The 18,405-nt window shown below is 49.8% G+C and overlaps 1 protein-coding gene across 1 annotated transcript in view; it reads left to right on the top strand.

The window, feature by feature from the left end:
* Positions 1-18,405, top strand: part of LOC132394737 (complement factor B-like) — a 104,546-nt gene that overhangs the window by 28,399 nt on the left and 57,742 nt on the right. Inside the window, exons 4-7 of the mRNA XM_059971132.1 lie at positions 2,510-2,683; positions 4,406-4,504; positions 6,593-6,726; positions 7,012-7,150. Of these exons, the coding sequence (XP_059827115.1) occupies positions 2,510-2,683; positions 4,406-4,504; positions 6,593-6,726; positions 7,012-7,150 (546 nt within the window). The remainder of the gene's footprint in view (positions 1-2,509; positions 2,684-4,405; positions 4,505-6,592; positions 6,727-7,011; positions 7,151-18,405) is intronic.

Raw genomic sequence — 18,405 nt, 5'->3', positions numbered from 1 at the left:
TGTGTATTGGTGTACTGTATACTGGATGGTGTGTTGTGTATTGTTGTACTGTATACCGGATGGTGTGTTGTGTACTGTTGTACGGTATACCAGATGTTGTGCTATGTAATGGTGTACTGTGTACTGAATGGTGTATTGTGCATTGGTGTACTGTATACTGGATGGCCTGCTGTGTATTGTACTGTATACTGGATGACCTGTTGTGTATTGCTGTACTGAATACCGGATGGTGTGCTGTGTATTGGTGTACTGTATACTGGATGGCGTGTTGTGTATTGTTGTACTGTATACCGGATGGTGTGTTGTGTACTGTTGTACTGTATACCAGATGTTGTGCTATGTAATGGTGTACTGTGTACTGAATGGTGTGTTGTGTATTGGTGTACTGTATACTGGATGGCATGTTGTGTATTGTTGTGCTGAATACTGGATGGCCTGCTGTGTGTTGGTGTACTGTGTACTGGATGGTGTATTGTGCATTGGTGTACTGTATACTGGATGGCGTGTTGTGTATTGTTGTACTGAATACTAGATGGTGTGTTGTGTATTGCTGTACTGTATACTGAATGTTGTGCTGTGTATTGGTGTACTGTATACCGGATGGTGTGCTGTGTATTGTACTGTATACTGGATGGGCTGCTGTGTATTATACTGTATACTGGATGGCCTGTTGTGTATTGGTGTACTGTATACTGGATGGCCTGCTGTGTATTGTTCTACTGTATACTGGATGGCCTGTTGTGTACTGTTGTACTGAATACTGGATGGTGTGTTGTGTGTTGGTGCACTGTATACCAGATGGTGTGTTGTGTGTTGGTGTACTGTATACTGGATGGTGCGCTGTGTATTGGATGGTGTACTGTATACTGGATGGTGTTCGGTGTATTTTTGTATTGTGTACAGGATCGTGTCCTATGTACTGTATACTGGATGTTGTTCGATGAACAGGATGGTGTACTATGTGTTAGTGTACTGTATACTGGATGGTGTGTTGTGCATTGGTGTACTGTAAACTGGATGGTGTGTTGTGTATTGTTGTACTGTATACTGGATGGCCTGCTGTGTATTGTACTGTATACTGGATGACCTGTTGTGTATTGTTGTACTGAATACCGGATGGTGTGCTGTGTATTGGTGTACTGTATACTGGATGGCCTGTTGTGTATTGTTGTGCTGAATACTGGATGGCCTGCTGTGTGTTGGTGTACTGTGTACTGGATGGTGTATTGTGCATTGGTGTACTGTATACTGGATGGCGTGTTGTGTATTGTTGTACTGAATACTGGATGGTGTGTCGTGTATTGCTGTACTGTATACCGGATGTTGTATTGTGTATTGGTGTACTGTATACTGGATGGTGTGCTGTGTATTGTTGTACTGTATACTGGATAGTGTGCTGTGTACTGGTGTGCTGTATACCGGATGGTGTGTTCTGTTTTGTTGTACCGTATACTGGATGGTGTGTTGTGCAATGTTGTACTGTATACCAGATGGTGTGCTGTGTATTGTTGTACTGTATACTGAATGTTGTGCTGTGTATTGGTGTACTGTATACCGGATGGTGTGTTGTGTATTGTACTGTATACTGGATGGGCTGCTGTGTATTATACTGAATACTGGATGGTGTGTTGTGTGTTGGTGCACTGTATACCAGATGGTGTGTTGTGTATTGGTGCACTGTGTACCAGATGGTGTGTTGTGTGTTGGTGTACTGTATACTGGATGGTGCGCTGTGTATTGAATGGTGTACTGTATACTGGATGGTGTTCGGTGTATTTTTGTATTGTGTACAGGATCGTGTCCTATGTACTGTATACTGGATGTTGTTCGATGAACAGGATGGTGTACTATGTGTTAGTGTACTGTATACTGGATGGTGTGTTGTGCATTGGTGTACTGTATACTGGATGGTGTGTTGTGTATTGTTGTACTGTATACTGGATGGCCTGCTGTGTATTGTACTGTATACTGGATGACCTGTTGTGTATTGCTGTACTGAATACCGGATGGTGTGCTGTGTATTGGTGTACTGTATACTGGATGGCGTGTTGTGTATTGTTGTACTGTATACCGGATGGTGTGTTGTGTACTGTTGTACTGTATACCAGATGTTGTGCTATGTAATGGTGTACTGTGTACTGAATGGTGTGTTGTGTATTGGTGTACTGTATACTGGATGATGTGCTGTGTATTGTTGTACTGTATACTGGATAGTGTGCTGTGTACGGGTGTGCTGTATACCGGATGGTGTGTTCTGTTTTGTTGTACCGTATACCGGATGGTGTGTTGTGTATTGTTGTACTGTATACTGGATGTTGTGCTGTGTATTGGTGTACTGTATACTGGATAGTGTGTTGTGTATTGGTGTACTGTATACTGGATGGTGTGTTGTGTATCGTTGTACTGTATACTGGATGCTGTGCTGTGTATTGGTGTTCGGTATACCGGATGTTGTGCTGTGTATTGACCACTCATGCTGCATTCTGGTACACTCATTTCTCTCTTTCAGTGGGTACCTGCCCAAATCCCGGAATTCCACCGGGAAGCATCAAAACTGGGAAGAACTATGACGTGGGCGACAAGGTCCAATACCGATGTCAGGGTGACTTGGTTCTGATTGGTTCGTCGGTGAGGGTCTGCCTGGAGACGGGAGTGTGGACGGGCTCCGAGCCCAGCTGCCAGCGTAAGACAATGAGACAGATGGCTTGCAAGTTAAAGTTTCCTGACAGTCAGGATCGGACTAGTATCACTGACTCATCTTGTGTCAGTGGTGCAGTTTCCTGTAATTTACAATTACCATTATAAAATAAATAAATTACTGCAAAACAGAGAGCGAACTAGTGAGGCATGGGTTTACGGACCTTTCAGATGCTGACGGTAGCCGTTCTGAAACGGTTGAAAGCAGCTCACACACTGATTGCTGGAAGAACTCGGCAGCTCAGGCAGTATTTGTCAACAGTGCAGTTGACATTTTGGGCCAAGACCCTTCTTCGGGCCTGGAAGGGAAGGAGGAAGAAGCCAGAGTACAAAGGTGGGGAAGTGAATGGAAGACAGCCCAGCAGGTGATAGGTGATGGGTGGTGGGGGAGGGGGCGATGCTGGGTGTTTGGGGAGAGGGCGATGATGGGTGGTGGGGAAGGGGGCGATGATGGTTGGTGGGGAAGGGGGCGATGCTGGTTGGTGATAAGTGGAAAATGTTAAGGGCCAGAGAAAATGGTATTTGATAGGAGAGTGGACCATGGGAGAAAGGAAAAGAGAAGAGGGATCAGTTGGAGATGATAGGCAGGTGAGGTGAAGAAGTAAGCGTGGGGCAGCGGGCAAAGTGGGGCTTAGAGGAGAAATCAATGCTCATTGCATCAGGTTGAAGGCGAATCAGACAGAATATGAGCTGTTGCTGAGAGTGGCCTCCTCGCCTTTACGACTGAAGCTGAAGTGTTCCTAAATTAATGAGCATGGGTCTTCAGGCTCCATTGATAGTAGCACCAGAGAGTGCTGAGGAATGAACTCCTGGTGGAGGTTTGCTGACAGATGCAATAGAGGGAAGACAGGGCTGAAAGACCGCCCAGAGGAAAGCAGGTGTTTGGATCTAACTGGAGTTTACAAGAATGTCCAGGGGAGGGGGTGCAGATTGCTCATTGAAACCCATCGAAAATTTAAAGGCCTAGATAGAGAGGATATGGACAGGATGTTTCCTATAGTGGGGAGTCAAGCACCAGAATGGAGGGACACAGCCTCAGAAGAGTGGGATGTTATTTTAAACAGAGGTGAAGAGGAATTGTTGTTAATCACCACACACAGCTACATGGAGGCTAAGTCACCGGGTGCATTTAAAGCAGAGATTGATGGGTTCTGATTGGTCAGGGTGTCAAAGGTTATAGGAAAAAGGCAGGGGAATGGGATTGTGAGGGATAATGGTTCAGACATGATGCAGTGGCAGAGCAGGGACAAATGGTCTCATGAGATTTAATCTCAGAGGGGTGTGCGGTAATTGGCCTGAAAAGAGTGTTATTCTATCTAAGAATGGAGTGAACCAATCTCAGATTATCTCGTGGTGGTCTTCAGGTCCCGGGATGGGGAGCATCAGACCCAGTTGTGTCATAACCCCAAGATAGCCTTGAGGCATCTCCCCTAAATGCTGGGGTCTACTGAAGTCCTTCAACTCTCGGTGGGGAAGGAATTAAGATGATAGAAGCATAGAGATTGACGTAATATACATGTAATAGTAAATGCTAGCATGGGCTAGAAGGGAAGAATGGTCTTCTGTTCCTGGCTTTGATGTGCTCTCTCTCTCTCTCCCCCCTCCCTCCCTTTGTCAATCTCACTCACACGCATTCTCTCTCTCACACTCACACACTGTCATCCCCTCCTCCTCCCCCCTCTCCCCTATACCTCTCTATTGCATGCAGACAAATTTTCCTTTGATCTCCCGGAAGAAGTGGCGATGCATTTCTCATCCTCCTTCTCCCTGCTGCTGTCCGAGTCGAAGGAGGAGCCTGTAAAGTCAGGTGAGTAACCGTGGGGCGCCCGGTCACTCTGCAGTCCAGGCCCGTTTCGGCCATGACGTTCCCACGCAACTACTGGACAGCAGGAGCGACTACCTGGCTTCTGCCGCGGTGGTGTAGTGGTGTACGCGACAGTATTATTTCAATTCCGACACGTCCTGCCACGTTGCAAAATCGTATTGGTAAGTACATTTGTAGGTTATTTGATCATTGTAAATTGTCCCATGATTAGACTCGGGTTAAATAGGTGTACTGCTCATTGTGGCATTTTCCTAAATAAAGAATTCTAGATCTGGGCACAAAAGCGCAGCCACGTCGACGTATTGTGACAAGTCATTGGGAAATTTTAAAGCGGAGGTTGATAGGTTTTTGATTAAGGACAAAGGTTATGGGCGAAGGCAGAGAGGGAAAATATATTCGCCATGACGAATGGCAGAACAAACTCAATGTTGGAATGGCAGAGCAAATGGATAAACTAAATAGCCTAATTCTGCTCCTACGCCCTGTGGTCTTATAGTCACAGCCCACCAAGGAAAAACAGCTCTGGGAACGTGACAAAACCTGCATGATCATCCTTAGTCACCCTCGTGAATCTTGAATATCGTTTGGTAGGAAAATTCAGTTTCAGGCACGGACTCGCATTCAAAGTCAAATACGTTTATCCGATGTGCAGTATATCGAAACGTGCAACAGTGAACACATCCAAGAATGTGGTGGAGGCACAACAACGTCAACATCCTCAACAACGTCAACATTCTCAACAACATCAACATCATCAGCGTCATCAGCGTCAACATAACATCAACATCGTCAACATCATGAACATCATTAACATCAACTACATCAGCGTCATCAAAGCCAACATCACCATCAATATCATCATCAAGAAGATCAACATCAGGACTCCAATCTGCAGTTCCTGAACTGGACTCGCAGTCTCAATGTTCACGGTTCAGCCTCCAGGCGGGGTTTAGAGTTAGTCCCAGTAATTATCCATGGACGCCGATATATTTGCGGGTTTAGCTGGCGTGGAAGTGGAGGGAAACCTACAGATGGTGGGAGAGGTGTCAGCTTTGGCAAGCGTTGCCGGGGCAGGCTGGGACTGCTCTGAGTGACAGCAAGTGTCACATGAAGTGAGCAATTGTGCAGGCTGGGGAGTGTTTCTATTGGTGGGTGATGTGTTGATGAGATAGTTGGGTGCGTGTGGAGTTGAATTTCCTGAAGGAGGATTTTTACAGCGAAAGACATACACAGTGAACGATAGGACACAGAGGAGTGTGATGGAACAGAGGGATCTGGGAATACACATCCATAATTCCCAGATAGATAAGGTCGTAAGAAGTCCATGAGGATGACTGACTGGTACCTTGTAGAATTCATTTACTTTATTTCATTTGAGATACAGGGCAGAATAGCCCTTCCAGACCAATGAGCTATGCCACCCAGCAACTCACTGATTTAACTGGATCCTAATTCTGGGACAATTTACAATGACCAATTATCCTACTAGTCAGTAGGATAATTGGACTGTAGGAGGAAACTGGAGCACCGGGAAGAAACCCACGCGGTCACGGCGTGAACATACAAGCTCCTTCAAGGCGACGCTGGAATCGAACTCTGACACCCCAAGCTGTAGTAGTGTCGTATTCACCGCTATGTTACCATGACGCCCCAAAGCTGGAAAGAGCTCAGAGTGTCACATGGTACAATGACCACGGTGGTGTAACATTCAGCTCGCCACCGATTGGGGTTCGATTCCGCTGCTGACTGTAAGGAGTTTGTATGTTCTCCCAGTGAGCATGTTGGTTCCTGCGGGTGCTATGGTTTCCTCCTACATCCCAAACCCTTACGGGTTATCGGGTGAGTAAGTTGTTGGCCGTGGGCGTCGCTACTGGAAGCATGGTGACGCTCGTGGCCTGCACCCCCCACCCCAGTGCATTTGCGAACTGTGTTAACACAAGTGGCGCATTTCACTGTATGTCTCGATATACGTGTAACACATAATCTTTAAACTTTAATTTCACAGTATTGGTCACAGTACTTATGAGGTGCACTACAACACCCCTCCTAATCACTTGCCACTTTTCACAGATCAGCTCGGCAGGAAGATCATCCTGAGACAGAATGAGAAACTTTACATCTACGTGCTGCTGGACGTCTCCGGGAGCATTACCAGGGACGATTTCCAGACAGCAAAGGAGATCCTGAGCAAGTTCATTGACATGGTAGGAGTTTCACAGGGGGGGACTGCCACAGGGCAGGATTCACGTAGGGCAGGACTCAGGCCGGTTGGGATTCACACAAGGTGGGAGCTACAAACAGTGGGATTAGATAGGACTTAAACAGGCCAGGCTTACAAAGTGTGGGACTTACATAAGGTGGGAATATCACAGGGTGAATCTCTTTGCCCTGCCTATAAGGAGATGACGAGGACGCTGGATGGAATGGGAGAGGATATTGAGGTGAGGGGAAATGCAATCACTCCTCTAATCAACAGGCTCTTCAAACAGATTGGCCGCTTTGAGGTGAGCGTGAGGTACGCCATCCTCCTCTTCGGCTCCCAGACCCGTGACGTCGTCCACATCGGCGCTGAGGAATCCTCAGATTCCAGGGAGGTGTCTGACATTGTGTCCGCAATGAAGTATGACGGTGGGTAATGTTGCGTGGGAGGAGCGGAGGGGGTGGGGGAGGAGGAGGGTGCTGTGGAGAGTCAGTTACCAATGGTGGTGGTAGAATTCTGTGCTTGACCCCTCTCACACACCCTGAGCACCTTCCCTGCCCCACAACACCCATCGTGGTACACTAGCAAGGCCACTGGGTATGTTTAAAGTGGAGTTGATAGGTTCTTGGACAGCCAGGGCGTGAAAGATTACAGAGAGAAGGCCAGGGAATGGGTTGAGAGGAACCCTGGGGGGATGGCAGAACAAACGGAAGGACTGAATGGCCTAACATTCATACATCAGCATACATCTTATGCTGTATGTCTTACGGTCTTACACCCTCTACACATTGTGTCACCCGTCCTCTCCATGTCCTTCCCACCACTGCTCCAAGCAGAACATTTCTGCCGCAGTAGAACAGTAGAGGACAGGAACTCTCCATTTGGCCCACAATGTTGCTATTTATTCCTAGAAAACCTACAGCACAATACAGGCCCTTCGGCCCACAAAGCTGTGCTGAACATGTCCTTACTTTAGTAATTACCTAGGCTTACCCATAGCACATTTTTCAAAGCTCCATGCACCTATACAGGAGACTCTTAAAAGACCCTATCATTTCCGCCTCCACCACTGTCGCCGGCAGCACATTCCACACACTCACCACTCTCTGTGTAAAAAAAAAACTTACCCCTGACATCTACTTCCAAGCACCTTAAAACTGTGCCCTCTTGTGTTAGCCATTTCAGCCCTGGGAAAAGAGCCTCTGACTATCCACACGATCAATGTATCTTATCATCCAGTACACCTCTATCAGGTCAGCTCTCATCCTCCATCACTCCAAGGAGAAAAGGCCAAGTTCACCCAACGTATTCTCATATGGCGTGCTCCCTAATCCAGGAAACATCCTTGTAAATCCCCTCTGCACCCTTTCTATGGTTTCCACATCCTTCCTGGATGAGGCGACCAGAACTGAGCACAGTACTCCAAGTGGGGTCTGACCAGGGTCCGATATAGTTGCAACATTAACTTTCGGCTATTAAACTCAATCCCACGATTGATGAAGGCCAATACACCGTATGCCTTCGTAACCACAGAGTTAATCTGCGCAGCAGCTTTGTGTGTCCTAAGGACTTGGACCCCAAGATCCCTCTGATCCTCCACACTGCCAAGAGTCTTACCATTAATACTATATTCAGCCATTTGACCTACCAAATGAACCACCTCACATTTATCTGGGTTGAATTCAATCTGCCACTTCTCAGCCCAGTTTTGCATCCTATCGATGTCCCGCTGTAACCTCTGACAGTCCTTCACACCAGCCACAACACCCCCAACCTTTGTGTCATCAGCAAATTTACTAACCCATCCCTCCACTTCCTCATCCAGGTCATTTATAAAAATCACAAAGAGTAGGGGTCCCAGAGAAGATCCCTGAGGTACTCCATTGGTCACCGACCTCCATGTCGAACCAGAGAACCATAGAACATTACAGCACAGAAACAGGCCTTTTGGCCCTTCTTGGCTGAACAGAACCATTTTTCTGCCTAGTCCCACTGACCTGCACCTGGCCTATATCCCTCCAGACCCCTCTCATCCATGTACCTGTCCAAGTTTTTCTTAAATGTCAAAAGTGAGACCGCATTCACCACTTCATCTGGCAGCTCATTCCACACTACCAACACGCTCTGCGTGAAGAAACCCCCCCCCCCCCATGTTCCCTTTAAACTTTTACCCCTTCACCCTTACCCATGACCTCTGTTTTTTTTTCTCCCCTAGCCTCAGTGGAAAAAGCCTGCTTGCATTCACTCTATTATAATTTTATACACCTCTGTCAAATCACCCCTCATTCTCCTACGCTCCAGGGAATAGAGTCCTAACCGATTCAACCTTTCTCTGTAACTCAGTTTCTCAAGTCCTGGAAACATCCTTGTAAACCTTCTCTGCGCTCTTTCAACCTTATTAATATCCTTCCTGTAATTAGGTGACCAAAACTGCACACAATACTCCAAATTCAGTCTCATTAATGTCTTATACAACCTCACCATAAAAATTCCAACTCTTATACTCAATACTTTGATTTATAAAGGCCTCCTCAATGTCCTACCATTTACCTTGTGTGTTCTACCTTGGCTTGTCCTTCCAAAGTGCAAGACCTCACACTTGTCCGCATTAAACTTCATCTGCCATTTTTCAGCCCATTCCTCCAACTGGTCCAAATCCCTCTGCAAGCTTTGAAAACCTTCTTCACTGTCCACTACACCTCCAATCTTTATATCATCAGCAAATTTGCTGATCCAATTTGCCACATAATCATCCAGATCATTGATATAGATGACAAATAACAATGGACCCAGCACTGATCCCTGCGACACACCACTAAACACAGGCCTCCACTCAGAGTAGCAATCCTCCACTACCACTCTCTGGCTTCTTCCATTGAGCCAATGTCTAATCCAATTTACTACCTCTCCATGTATACCCAGCGACTGAATCTTCCTAACTAACCTCCCACGCAAGACCTTGTGAAAGGCCTTACTGAAGTCCATGTAGACAACATCCACTGCCATCCCTTCATCATTTTTCTGGTAACTTCCTCGAAAAACTCTAATAGATTAACAATAACTACGATATTGTTGGGATAACGGAGACATGGCTGCAAGGGGATCAGGCCTGGGAATTGAGTGTACCAGGGTATACGTGCTATCGTAGAGACAGAAATATGGGAAGAGGGGGTGGGGTGGCCCTGTTGGTGAGGAATGAGATTCAGTCCTTAGCAAGAGGTGACTTGGGAACAGGGGAAGTAGAGTCTGTGTGGATCGAGCTGAGGAACAGTAAGGGTAAAAAGACCCTAATGGGTGTTGTGTACAAGCCCCCAAACAGTAGCGTGGATATTGGGTACAAGTTGATGAGGGAGTTAACATTGGCATGTGCTAAAGGTAATGCAGTCATTATGGGAGATTTCAACATGCAGGTGGACTGGGAGAATCAGGTAGGTGCTAGACCCCAGGATAGGGAGTTTGTGGAGTGTCTAAGGGATGTATTTTTGGAACAGCTTGTGCTTGAGCCAACCAGGAACGAGGCTATTTTGGACTTGTCTAATCCAATTTACTATCTCTCCATGTATACCTAGTGATTGAATCTTCCTAACTAACCTCCCATGCGGGACCTTGTCCATGTATACAACATCCACTGCCTTCCCTTCATCCACTTTCCTGCTAACTTCCTCGAAAAACTCTAATAGATTGGTTAAACATGACCTACCAGGCACAAAGCCATGCTGACTTTTTCTAATAAGTCCCTCTCTATTCAAAAACTTGTAGATCCTATCTCTTAGTATTCCTTCCAATAATTTACCTACTACCGTTGTCAAACTTACCGGCCTATAATTTCCCGGCTTACTTATTGAGCCTTTTTTAAACAATGGAACCACATGAGCTATCCTCCAATCCTCCGGCACCTGACCCGCGGATATCGACATTTTAAATATTTCTGCCAGGGCCCCTGCAATTTCAAAACTAGTCTCCTTCAAGGTCCGAGGGAATACCCTGTCAGGTCCTGGGGATTTATCTACTCTGATTTGCCTGAAGACGGCAAGCACCTCCTCCTCTTTAATCTGTATAAGTTCCATGACTTCCCTACTTGTTTGCCTTGTTTCCATAGACTCCATTCCAGTTTCTTTAGGAAATACAGATGCAAAAAAACGATTTAATATCTCTCCCATTTCTTTTGGTTCCATACATAGCCGACCACTCTGATCTTCAAGAGGACCAATTTTATCCCTTACTATCCATTTGCTCTTAATATACCTGTAGAAGCTCTTTGGATTATCCTTCACCTTGACTGCCAAAGCAACCTCATGTCTTCTTTTAGCTCTCCTGATTTCTTTCTTAAGTATTTTCTTACTCTTTTTATACTCCTCAAGCATCTTATTTCCTCCCTGTTGCCTATACATGTTATACATCTCTCTCTTTTCTTTATCAGAGTTCCAATATCCCTCGAGAACCAAGGTTCCTTATCCTTGTTCATTTTGCCTTTAACCCTGACAGGAACATACAAACTCTGCACTCTCAAAATTTCTCCTTTGAAGGCCTCCCACACACCAATCACATCCTTGCCAGAGAACAACCTGTCCCAATCTACATTTTTTTAGATCCTTTCTCATTTCTTCAAACTTGGCCTTTTTCCAGTTCAGAACTTCAACTCAAGGACCAGATCTATCTTTATCCATGATCAAGTTGAAATTAAGGACGTTTCGATCACTGGAACCAAAGTGTTCCCCTACACAAACTTCCGTTACCTGCCCAAACTCATTTCCTAAGAGGAGATCTAATATTGCATCCGCCCTAGCTGTTACATCTATATGTTGATTTAGAAAACTTTCCTGAAATCATTTCATAAACTCTAACCCATCTTGACCTTTAACAGTATGGGAGTCCCAATCAATGTGTGGAAAATTAAAATCCCCTACAATCACAACTTTCTGTCTCCTGCAGTTGTCTGTTATGATATGATCCATCTACAACCACCCTTTGCCTTCTGTGGTCAAGCTGTTTCTGGATCCACAAAGCAATGTCCCCTTGGCTTCTCAGTAAACCTTGCATGGGGTACCTTATCAAATGCCTTGCTGAAATCCACATACACTACATCTACTGCTCTTCCTTCATCAATGTGTTTAGTCACATCCTCAACAAATTCAATCAGGCACGTAAGGCATGACCTGCCTTTGACAAAGCCATGCTGACTATTCGTAATCATATTAAGCCTCTCCAAATATTTATAAACACTGCCTCTGAGGGTCAACTTACCAACCACTCAAGACTCGGTGGTCTATAATTTTCTAGGCTATCTTTACTCTCTTTCTTGAATAACAGAACAACATCTGCAACCTTCCAATCCTCCAGAAACTCCCCCGTCCCCATTGATGATACAAAGATCATCGCCACAGGCTCAGCAATCTCCTCCCTCGCCTCTCACATTATCCTAGGGTACATCTCGCCCAGTCCCACTGACTTACCCAACTTGATGCTTCCCAAAAGCTCCAAAAGATCCTCTTGCTTAATCGCTACACACACAAGCTTTGCAGTCACTGTAACCCATCCCCTGTAAGCCAAGAAAACTTTCCGTAGTGAAAACTGAGGAAAACGTACGGAGTCAATGTGGGAAATGTTCAGAGATTGTTTGCGTGCAGTTCTGCACAGGTACGTTCAAAAGAGACAGGTAAAGGATGGAAGGGTACAAGACTGCAGTGTACTCAACCTGTTGTAAATCTATCAAGCAGCCCCGGCAGTGGCTCGCGTGTTAGACTGTATCACAGACTCCGGCAGTGTCTCCCGCCTCAGAGTCAATCACAGACCCCGGCAGCATCTCACGTGACAGACTGTATCACAGACCCCGGCAGTGTCTCACGCGACTCTCTATCACAGACCCCGGCAGTGTCTCACGCCTCAGACTGTATCACAGACTCCGGCAGTGTCTCACGTCTCAGACTGTATCACAGACTCCGGCAGTGTCTCACGCCTCAGACTGTATCACAGATCCCGGCAGTGTCTCACGCGTCAGACTGTATCACAGACCCCGGCAGTGTCTCACGCCTCAGACTGCATCACAGAGCCCGGCAGTGTCTCACGCCTCAGACTGCATCACAGACCCCGGCAGTGTCTCACGCGTCAGACTGTATCACAGACCCCGGCAGTGTCTCACGTCTCAGACTGTATCACAGACTCCGGCAGTGTCTCACGTCTCAGACTGTATCACAGACCCCGGCAGTGTCTCACGCCTCAGACTGTATCACAGACCCCGGCAGTGTCTCACGCGTCAGACTGTATCACAGACCCCGGCAGTGTCTCACGCGACTCTATCACAGACCCCGGCAGTGTCTCACGCCTCAGACTGTATCACAGACCCCGGCAGTGTCTCACGCCTCAGACTGTATCACAGACCCAGGCAGTGTCTCACGCCTCAGACTGTATCACAGACCCCGGCAGTGTCTCACGAGTCAGACTGTATCACAGACCCCGGCAGTGTCTCACGCCTCAGACTCTATCACAGACCCCGGCAGTGTCTCACGCCTCAGACTCTATCACAGACCCCGGCAGTGTCTCACGCCTCAGACTCTATCACAGACCCCGGCAGTGTCTCACGCCTCAGACTCTATCACAGACCCCGGCAGTGTCTCATGTCTCAGACCGTATCACAGACCCCGGTAGTGTCTCATGCGACTCTCTATCACAGACCCCGGCAGTGTCTCACGCGACTCTCTATCACAGACCCCGGCAGTGTCTCACGCGACTCTCTATCACAGACCCCGGCAGTGTCTCACGCCTCAGACTCTATAACAGACCCCGGCAGAGTCTCACGCGACTCTCTATCACAGACCCCGGCAGTGTCTCACGCGACTCTCTATCACAGACCCCGGCAGTGTCTCACGCGACTCTCTATCACAGACACCGGCAGTGTCTCACGCCTCAGACTCTATAACAGACCCCGGCAGTGTCTCACTCCTCAGACTGTATCACAGACCCCGGCAGTGTCTCACTCCTCAGACTGTATCACAGACCCCGGCAGTGTCTCACGCGTCAGACTGTATCACAGACCCCGGCAGTGTCTCACGTGACAGACTGTATCAAAGACCCCGGCAGTGCCTCACGCCTCAGACTGTATCACAGACCCCGGCAGTGTCTCACGCGTCAGACTGTATCACAGAGCCCGGCAGTGTCTCATGTCTCAGACCGTATCACAGACCCCGGCAGTGTCTCATGTCTCAGACTGTATCACAGACCCCGGCAGTGTCTCTCGTGACAGACTGTACCACAGACCCCGGCAGTGTCTCACGCCTCAGACTGTATCACAGACCCCGGCAGTGTCTCACGCCTCAGACTCTATCACAGACCCCGGCAGTGTCTCACTCCTCAGACTCTATCACAGACCCCGGCAGTGTCTCACGCCTCAGACTCTATCACAGACCCCGGCAGTGTCTCATGTCTCAGACCGTATCACAGACCCCGGCAGTGTCTCACGCCTCAGACTCTATAACAGACCCCGGCAGTGTCTCACTCCTCAGACTGTATCACAGACCCCGGCAGTATCTCACGCGTCAGACTGTATCACAGACCCCGGCAGTGTCTCACGCGTCAGACTGTATCACAGACCCCGGCAGTGTCTCACGCCTCAGACTGTATCACAGACCCCGGCAGTGTCTCACGCCTAAGACTCTATAACAGACCCCGGCAGTGTCTCACGCCTCAGACTCTATCACAGACCCCGGCAGTGTCTCACGCCTCAGACTCTATAACAGACCCCGGCAGTGTCTCACTCCTCAGACTGTATCACAGACCCCGGCAGTATCTCACGCGTCAGACTGTATCTCAGACCCCGGCAGTGTCTCACGCCTCAGACTGTATCACAGACCGCGGCAGTGTCTCACGCCTAAGACTCTATCACAGACCCCGGCAGTGTCTCACGTCTCAGACTGTAACACAGACCCCGGCAGTGTCTCACGTGTCAGACTGTATCACAGACCCCGGCAGTGTCTCACGTGTCAGACTGTATCACAGACCCCGGCAGTGTTTCACGTGTCAGACTGTATCACAGACCCCGGCAGTGTCTCACGTCTCAGACTCTATCACAGACCCCGGCAATGTCTCACGCCTCAGACTCTATCACAGACCCCGGCAGTGTCTCACGCCTCAGACTGTATCACAGACCCCGGCAGAGTCTCACGCCTCAGACTGTATCACAGACCCCGCAGTGTCTCACGCCTCAGACTGTATCACAGACCCAGGCAGTGTCTCACGAGTCAGACTGTATCACAGACCCCGGCAGTGTCTCAAGCGACTCTATCACAGACCCCGGCAGTGTCTCACGCCTCAGACTCTATCACAGACCCCGGCAGTGTCTCACGCCTCAGACTCTATCACAGACCCCGGCAGTGTCTCACGCCTCAGACTCTATCACAGACCACGGCAGTGTCTCATGTCTCAGACCGTATCACAGACCCCGGTAGTGTCTCATGCGACTCTCTATCACAGACCCCGGCAGTGTCTCACGCGACTCTCTATCACAGACCCCGGCAGTGTCTCACGCGACTCTCTATCACAGACCCCGGCAGTGTCTCACGCCTCAGACTCTATAACAGACCCCGGCAGAGTCTCACGCGACTCTCTATCACAGACCCCGGCAGTGTCTCACGCGACTCTCTATCACAGACCCCGGCAGTGTCTCACGCGACTCTCTATCACAGACCCCGGCAGTGTCTCACGCCTCAGACTCTATAACAGACCCCGGCAGTGTCTCACTCCTCAGACTGTATCACAGACCCCGGCAGTGTCTCACTCCTCAGACTGTATCACAGACCCCGGCAGTGTCTCACGCGTCAGACTGTATCACAGACCCCGGCAGTGTCTCACGTGACAGACTGTATCACAGACCCCGGCAGTGTCTCACGCCTCAGACTGTATCACAGACCCCGGCAGTGTCTCACGCGTCAGACTGTATCACAGAGCCCGGCAGTGTCTCATGTCTCAGACCGTATCACAGACGCCGGCAGTGTCTCATGTCTCAGACTGTATCACAGACCCCGGCAGTGTCTCTCGTGACAGACTGTACCACAGACCCCGGCAGTGTCTCACGCCTCAGACTGTATCACAGACCCCGGCAGTGTCTCACGCCTCAGACTGTATCACAGACCCCGGCAGTTTCTCATGTCTCAGACTGTATCACAGACCCCGGCAGTGTCTCACGCCTCAGACTGTATCACAGACCCCGGCAGTGTCTCACGCCTCAGACTGTATCACAGACCCCGGCAGTGTCTCACGCCTCAGACTCTATCACAGACCCCGGCAGTGTCTCACTCCTCAGATTCTATCACAGACCCCGGCAGTGTCTCACGCCTCTTACTCTATCACAGACCCCGGCAGTGTCTCATGTCTCAGACTCTATCACAGACCCCGGCAGTGTCTCACGCCTCAGACACTATCACAGACCCCGGCAGTGTCTCATGTCTCAAACCGTATCACAGACCCTGGCAGTGTCTCACGCCTCAGACTCTATAACAGACCCCGGCAGTGTCTCACTCCTCAGACTGTATCACAGACCCCGGCAGTATCTCACGCGTCAGACTGTATCACAGACCCCGGCAGTGTCTCACGCGTCAGACTGTATCACAGACCCCGGCAGTGTCTCACGCCTCAGACTGTATCACAGACCCCGGCAGTGTCTCACGCCTAAGACTCTATAACAGACCCCGGCAGTGTCTCACGCCTCAGACACTATCACAAACCCCGGCAGTGTCTCACGCCTCAGACTCTATAACAGACCCCGGCAGTGTCTCACTCCTCAGACTGTATCACTGACCCCGGCAGTATCTCACGCGTCAGACTGTATCACAGACCCCGGCAGTGTCTCACGCGTCAGACTGTATCACAGACCCCGGCAGTGTCTCACGCCTCAGACTGTATCACAGACCCCGGCAGTGTCTCACGCCTAAGACTCTATCACAGACCCCGGCAGTGTCTCACGTCTCAGACTGTAACACAGACCCCGGCAGTGTCTCACGTGTCAGACTGTATCACAGACCCCGGCAGTGTCTCACGTGTCAGACTGTATCACAGACCCCGGCAGTGTTTCACGTGTCAGACTGTATCACAGACCCCGGCAGTGTCTCACGTCTCAGACTCTATCACAGACCCCGGCAGTGTCTCACGCCTCAGACTCTATCACAGACCCCGGCAGTGTCTCACGCCTCAGACTGTATCACAGACCCCGGCAGAGTCTCACGCCTCAGACTGTATCACAGACCCCGGCAGTGTCTCACGCCTCAGACTGTATCACAGACCCAGGCAGTGTCTCACGCCTCAGACTGTATCACAGACCCCGGCAGTGTCTCACGCGACTCTCTATCACAGACCCGGGCAGTGTCTCACACCTCAGACTGTATCACAGACCCCGGCAGTGTCTCACGCCTCAGACTGTATCACAGACCCCGGCAGTGTCTCACGCGACTCTCTATCACAGACCCCGGCAGCGTCTCACGCCTCAGACTCTATCACAGACCCCGGCAGTGTCTCACACCTCAGACTGTATCACAGACCCCGGCAGTGTCTCACGCCTCAGACGCTATCACAGACCCCGGCGGTGTCTCACGTGACAGACTCTATCACAGACCCCGGCAGTGTCTCACGTCTCAGACTCTATCACAGACCCGGGCAGTGTCTCACGCGTCAGACTCTATCACAGACCCCGGCAGTGTCTCACGTCTCAGACTGTATCACAGACCCCGGCAGTGTCTCACGCCTCAGACTGTATCACAGACCCCGGCAGTGTCTCACGCCTCAGACTCTATCACAGACCCCGGCAGTGTCTCACGCGACTCTCTATCACAGACCCCGGCAGTGTCTCACGCCTCAGACTGTATCACAGACCCCGGCAGTGTCTCACCCCTCAGACTGTATCACAGACCCCGGCAGTGTCTCACGTCTCAGACTGTATCACAGACCCCGGCAGTGTCTCACGCCTCAGACTGTATCACAGACCCCAGCAGTGTCTCCCGCGTCAGACTGTATCACAGACCCCGGCAGTGTCTCACGCCTCAGACTCTATCACAGACCGCGGCAGTGTCTCACGCCTCAGACTCTATCACAGACCCCGGCAGTGTCTCACGCGTCAGACTGTATCACAGACCCCGGCAGTGTCTCACGCCTCAGACTCTATCACAGACCCCGGCAGTGTCTCACGCCTCAGACTGTATCACAGACCCCGGCAGTGTCTCACGCCTCAGACTGTATCACAGACCCCGGCAGTGTCTCACGCGTCAGACTGTATCACAGACCCCGGCAGTGTCTCACGCCTCAGACTGTATCACAGACCCCGGCAGTGTCTCACGCGTCAGACTGTATCACAGACCCCGGCAGTGTCTCACGCCTCAGACTGTATCACAGACCCCGGCAGTGCCTCACGCGTCAGACTGTATCACAGACCCCGGCAGTGTCTCACTCCTCAGACTCTATCACAGACCCCGGCAGTGTCTCACGTCTCAGACTCTATCACAGACCCCGGCAGTGTCTCACGCCTCAGACTGTATCACAGACCCCGGCAGTGTCTCACGCCTCAGACTGTATCACAGACCGCGGCAGTGTCTCACGCCTCAGACTGTATCACAGACCCCGGCAGTGTCTCACGCCTCAGACTGTATCACAGACCCCGGCAGTGTCTCACGCCTCAGACTGTATCACAGACCCCGGCAGTGTC

The sequence above is a fragment of the Hypanus sabinus genome, chromosome 5 (assembly GCF_030144855.1).
Source record: "Hypanus sabinus isolate sHypSab1 chromosome 5, sHypSab1.hap1, whole genome shotgun sequence".
NCBI classification, from domain to species: domain Eukaryota; kingdom Metazoa; phylum Chordata; class Chondrichthyes; order Myliobatiformes; family Dasyatidae; genus Hypanus; species Hypanus sabinus.
Note: the sequence above shows the minus strand (reverse complement) of the source record. Positions and strands in the feature narration are given on the sequence as shown.